General features: G+C 44.5%; 1 protein-coding gene across 5 annotated transcripts in view; it reads left to right on the top strand.

Annotated features, from left to right (window-relative positions):
- LOC112068668 (centrosomal protein 43-like) overlaps nucleotides 1-6,520 on the top strand; it is a 30,464-nt gene that overhangs the window by 11,421 nt on the left and 12,523 nt on the right. For all 5 annotated transcript variants that reach the window (XR_011475204.1, XM_024135866.2, XM_024135868.2 and 2 more), the window contains exon 13: nucleotides 4,976-5,115. Coding sequence is in view for 4 of the 5 variants with exons in the window: in XM_024135866.2 (XP_023991634.1) it covers nucleotides 4,976-5,115 (140 nt within the window). In the remaining variant the exon portion in view is untranslated. The remainder of the gene's footprint in view (nucleotides 1-4,975; nucleotides 5,116-6,520) is intronic.

Consider the following 6,520-nt stretch of genomic DNA (forward strand, 5'->3'; position numbering starts at 1 on the left):
CCGCGAGAGATTGGCGCCCACTCAAAGGACGCTAAAGGGAGGTGGGACAAAGACACGGTGGTAAGAGTGGTGTCCTTCAGTCCTGCGCCGGAGCGCCTCCCCGCGGACAGATGCCCACCCAGACCCTCTCTTGAGTTTTAGGGGTGCGATCGAGTCCTGCACCTATGAGGGGGGTACTGTCAACCCACGTCCTGACCAGAGTTCTTATGTGTTTTGCTTGTTTAGTGTTGGTCAGGACGTGAGCTGGGTGGGAATTCTATGTTGTGTGTCTAGTTTGTTCTGTTTCTGTGTCCAGCCTAATATGGTTCTCAATCAGAGGCAGCTGTCAATCCGTTGTCCTGATTGAGAATCATATATAGAGGCTTGTTTTGTGTTGGGATTTTGTGGGTGGTTGTTTCCTGTCTCTGTGTTTGTCTGCACCAGATAGGGCTGTCTCGGTTTTCACATTTCTTGTTTTGTTGTAGTGTTCTCTATTATTCTTTATTAAATCATGTTGAACACTAGCCGCGCTGCATTTTGGTCTCTCTTCATCCCAGGAAGAAAACCGTGCAGTACATCAGAGTTGAGCCATATTATTTGCTGTAATATATATTAGATTACAGTAACCCACCAAAACAACAGAAATAAACATGGAACTGGGTTAACATCATTCCCTTGATGGGTTCTGACTTCTAAACTTGAAATTTGAATACCTTGTTCATGTTCCTGAGGGAGAGAGGGGAATGCAGAACCTTATACACTGTCGAACGGTTATTGTTTGACATCAGGTATCCTATGGGAAGGAGAAGGGACAAGTCTGGTTTCAGTTGTTGGGTTGTAATTTGAAATACGTGCTCAGCAAAGCTAATGGTTATCTGTGGGAGGAAAGTATATGGTGGGGTCAATTAAGATTGGATATGAGCACGGGGCTTGGAATGTTACTGAGTAAGGGAAAGGCAATCCATGGTTGTGGTCACTGATAAGGGTGGAGACTTGTGGATTATGAGGATGGGGGCCGATGCAGATAGGTACATTAAGGAAGAAAGAACATATATTACCACAATCTAACTTCCTGCCTTGCAATAAAGTGTGATGTTCAGAAGAAAGGAGGAGCTCTGCCTGAAGTGGGGTATAAACACTTGTGCTGGGAGGAACATGTATTTGTCAGCATCTGTTCAGTCTGCGAGCTGCAGCATCTGTTCAGCTGTCAGCACTCTGTTCAGCACTCTGTCAGCACTCTGCAGCACTCTGTTCAGCACTCTGTTCAGCACCTGTTCAGCACTCTGTCAGCACTCTGTTCAGTACCTGTCAGCTTGGCAGCTTCTAATACACTTGGTTTGAGCTTTTCCTAATTGTCCGCTAGTTTTAACTCTGTTTATTTAGACCTAAGACCCTGCACTGAAGATCAGTTTTATCTTCCATAATTTAAGTTTTCAATCCTTTGTCTTTGGAGTTATGAAGTACCTGAAAAGAATTCAGCATTTCTTGCACAACAAAAACACCTAACAAACCTATTCACATCAAATCAAGTGTAATAGTGCTTGACAGGAAAAAAATGGCAGAAATAAAAGCATTTACCATTCACATAGTGATGTTGAAGATGCATCCTCTATGCCAGTATACACCGACGTACAGAACATTATGACACCTGCTCTTTCCATCACAGACTGACCAGGTGAATCCAGGTGAAAGCTGTGATCCCTTTATTGATGTCACTGGGTTTTTCACGCTCTACAGTTTCCTGTGTGTATCAAGAATGGTCCTCCACAAAGACATCCAGACAACTTGACAACTGTGGGAAGCATTGGAGTCAACATGGGCAGCATCCCTGTGGAACATTTCGACACTTGTAGAGTCCATGCCTCAACGAATAAAGGCTGTCTGAGGGCAAAAAGGGGTGCAACTCAATATTAGGAAGGTGTTCTTAATGTTTTGACACTCAGTATTCTTTCCTTACAGCACACATGCTTCTCCTCACCGTTCCTGCTGCCTGAGAGGTCTCTGTGGTGGGATTCCTCTGAGTGGGACCCCCCACTGCAGCACTCGCTGTGTGGCCGGGTCCAAAAAGGAGGCCAGGGTGCTGTGCCACCCTCCCAAATCTGCTGCTCTCCTGGGGGATAACAGAAGAGGCAAGGCACACATTCAACTAAGGTCGAGGAGACATTCACTGAGGTAGACTGTAGTTGATATAAGGTGTGTGCACGCACGCACACACCGAGAGAGAGAGGATGCCTTGAGCCTGCAGCTCACTGTTCTCCGAACAGCTCAGTTTATTATCATGGTCAGAAAGAGCTGGTCCCCATCACCCTCTGTGTCACTGCCAGAGTAGACAGGCTGAGTGATGAGTGAGTGAGTGAGTGAGTGAGTGAGAGTACCCCAGACAGGAGTGCAGTGAAGGAAGGACACTCGCACAACACACAAGAAATACACACACAGAAAAGTAAAGTCCATAACCTCCTATAGGATGTTAAAGTACTGACTAAGTCCGGACTTTTCATTCCAAGGCTGACAGCACGTTACAAAACAATTCTTACAGTTGAGGCAGGAGGCAAATGAATGTGATTCTTCACACCTCTCACTCGGAGTGCACAACTAACTTAGCTAATGGAGGAGTAACACCAACACATGCACACTCACACATTGAGGCTAGCGCCCCTCTCACTGGAGTAAAGGAGCGCCTGAGAGGCTCTCCTCCCCCAGAGAGTGGACGAAGCTGCTTGGGGACAGAGGGAAGGGACACACACAGATAAAACAGAAGAAAGACGGAGGAGACAGAGGAAGCTACAGTGGAGAACAAGGACATGGAGCACAGAGCAGATCCAGACGCAAGTGCTCCTGTGATTAACAAACCATCTGCAACAGCAACTTAGGCCAGGTCACACAGGTTCATGTTTCTACGGGACTTTAGTCATCTTAAAAACACCTCCATGTACTTTCAACAAGAGTACAGAACACTAACTAGACAAGAAATATTACAGTTGAGTGGAACGTTTACATACACTTAGGTTGGAGTCGTTAAACTCGTTTTTCAACCACTCCACAAATTTCTTGTTTACAAACTATAGCTTTGGCAAGTCGGTTAGGACATCTACTTTGTGCATGACAAGTCTTTTTCCAACAATTGTTTACAGAGATTATTTTCACTTATAATTCCTGTATCACATTCAGTGGGTCAGAAGTTTACATACACTAAATTGACTGTGCTTTAAACAGCTGTAAATTCCAGAAAATAATGTCATGGCTTTAGAAGGCTCTGATAGGCTAATTGACATCATTTGAGTCAATTGGGGTGTACTGTGGATGTATTTCAGGGCCTACCTTCAAACTCAGTGCTTCTTTGCTTGACATCATGGGAGAAACAAAAGAAATCAGCCAGACCTCAGAAAAAATTGTAGGGCTCCACAAGTCTGGTTCATCATTAGGAGCATTTCCAAACGCGTGAAGTACCACGTTTATCTGTACAACTATAGCACGCAAGTAAAAAACCATGGGACCACCGCAGCATCATACCGCTCAGCAGGAGCGCGCGTTCTTGTCGCCTAGAGATGAACGTACTTTGGTGCGAAAAGTGCAAATCATCCCAGACAGCAGCAAAGGACCCTGTGAAGATTGCTGGAGGAACCAGGTACAAAAGTATCTAATACCACAGTAAATGAGTCCTATATCGACATAACTGAAAGGCCGCTCAAGCAGGAAAAAGCCACTGCTCCAAAACCGCCATAAGAAATGACAGATTACGGTTTGCAACTGCAATGGGGACAAGAGTGTACTTTTTGGAGAATGTCTCTGGTCTGATGAAATAAAAATAGAACTGTTTGGCATAATGACCATCATTATTGTTTGGAGGAAAAAGGGGGAGGCTTGCAAACGAAGAACACCCATCCCAACCGTGAAGCACGGGGGTGGCAGCCATCATGTTGTGGGGGTGCTTGCTGCAGGAGGGACTGGTGCACTTCACAAAATAGATGGCATCATGAGGATGGAAATTATGTGGATATTTTGAAGCAACATCTCAAGACATCAGTCAGAAAGTTAAAGCTTGGTCGAAATGGGTCTTCCAAATGGACAATGACCCAAGCATACTTCCAAGTTGTGGCAAATGGCAAAGTCAAGGTATTGGAGTGGCCATCACAAAGCCCGACATCAATCCTAATAGCAAATGTGTGGGCAGAACTAAAAAGGCGTGTGCGAGCAAGGAGGACAACAAACTGACTCAGTTACACCAGCTCTGTCAGGAGAAATGGGCAAAATCACACAACTTATTGTGGGAAGCTTGTGGAAGGCACCCGAAATTTGACAAAGTTAAACAATTTAAAGGCAACGCTACCAAATAATAATAAAGTGTAATGTAAACTTCTGACCACTGGGAAGGATGAAAGAAATAAAAGCTGAAATAAATCACTCTCTCTACTATCATTCTGACATTTCACATTTTTACTAGGATTAAAACTGTCAGGAATTGCTGAAAAAAGGAGTATGAACACAACTCTGTTCTATCTATAGTAGGTCATCTGAAATATACAGTTGAAGTCGGAAATTTACATACACCTTAGCCAAATACATTTAAACTCAGTTTTTCACAATTCCTGACATTTTAATCCTAGTAAAAATTCCCTGTCTTAGGTCAGTTAGGATCACCACTTTATTTTAAGAATGTGAAATGTATGTATTTCTGTGTGTGTTGTGCGAGTGTCCTTCCTTCACTGCACTCCTGTCTGTGGTCTCACTCACTCACTCAGCCTGTCTACTCTGGGCAGTGACACAGAGGGTGATGGGGACCAGCTCTTTTCTGACCATGATAATAAACTGAGCTGTTCGGAGAACAGGTGAGCTGCAGGCTCAAGGCATCCTCTCTCTCTCGGTGTGTGCGTGCGTGCACACACCTTTATATCAACTACATGTCTACCTCAGTGAATGTCTCCTCGACCTTAGTGAATGTGTGTTGACTGTGCGTGTCCTCCAGACTGAGGCCTTGCCTCTTCTGTTCATCCCCCAGGAGAGCAGCAGATTTGGGGAGGGGAGTGGGCAGCAGCACCCTGGCCTCCTTTTTGGACCCGGCCACACAGCGGAGTGCTGCAGGTGGGGGGTCCCACTCAGGAGAATCCCACCACAGAGACCTCTCAGGCAGCAGGAACGGTGAGAGAAGCATGTGTGTGTAAGGAAGATATACTGAGTGTWCAAAACATTAAGAACACCTTCCTAATATTGAGTTGCACCCCCTTTTGCCCTCAGAGCAGCCTTAATTCGTTGAGGCATGGACTCTACAAGTTGTCGAAAGTGTTCCACAGGGATGCTGGCCCATGTTGACTCCAATGCTTCCCACAGTTGTCAAGTTGTCTGGATGTCTTTGGGTGGAGGACCATTCTTGATACACACAGGAAACTGTAGAGCGTGAAAAACCCAGTGACATCAATAAGGGATCACAGCTTTCACCTGGATTCACCTGGTCAGTCTGTGATGGAAAGAGCAGGTGTTCATAATGTTCTGTACGCTCGGTGTATACTGGCATAGAGGATGCATCTTCAACATCACTATGTGAATGGTAAATGCTTTTATTTCTGCCATTTTTTTTCTGTCAAGCACTATTACACTTGATTGGTGTGAATAGGTTTGTTAGGGGTTTTTGTTGTGAAGTAATGCTTGAATTCTTTCAGGTACTTCATACTCCAAAGACAAAGGATTGAAAGACTTTAAAATGATGGAAGATAAAACTGGATCTTCAGTGCAGGGTCTTAGGTTCTAAATAAACAGAGTTTAAAAACTAGCGGACAATTAGGAAAAGCTCAAACCAAGTGTATTCACCAGACAGCTGCTGAACAGAGTGCTGAACAGAGTGCTGAACAGAGTGCTGAACAGAGTGCTTAGAAGCGTGAAAAAACCCAGTGACATCAATAAAGGATCACAGCTTTCACCTGGATTCACCTGGTCAGGTCTGTGATGGAAAGAGCAGGTGTTCATAATGTTCTGTACGCTCGGTGGTATACTGGCATAGAGGATGCATCTTCAACATCACTATGTGAATGGTAAATGCTTTTATTTCTGCCATTTTTTTCCTGTCAAGCACTATTACACTTGATTGATGTGAATAGGTTTGTTAGGTGTTTGTTGTGAAGTAAATGCTTGAATTCTTTCAGGTACTTCACACTCCAAAGACAAAGGATTGAAAGACTTTAAAATTATGGAAGATTAAAACTGGATCTTCAGTGCAGAGGTCTTAGGTTCTAAATAAACAGAGTTTAAAAACTAGCGGACAATTAGGAAAAGCTCAAACCAAGTGTATTCACCAGACAGCTGCTGAACAGAGTGCTGAACAGAGTGCCATGAGAGAAACAGAGTGCTGAACAGAGTGCTGAACGAGTAGCGACAAGTGCTGAACAGAGTGCTGAACAGAGTGCTGAACAGAGTGCTGAACAGAGTGCTGAACAGAGTGCTGAACAGAGTGCTGAACAGACTGCTGAACAGACTGCGAACAGACTGCTGAACAGACCAAATACAATGTTCCTCCCAGCACAAGTGTTTATACCCCACCAGAGGCAGAGTC

This window comes from Salvelinus sp. IW2-2015, unplaced genomic scaffold (genome assembly GCF_002910315.2).
Source record: "Salvelinus sp. IW2-2015 unplaced genomic scaffold, ASM291031v2 Un_scaffold648, whole genome shotgun sequence".
Taxonomy (NCBI): Eukaryota; Metazoa; Chordata; class Actinopteri; order Salmoniformes; family Salmonidae; genus Salvelinus; species Salvelinus sp. IW2-2015.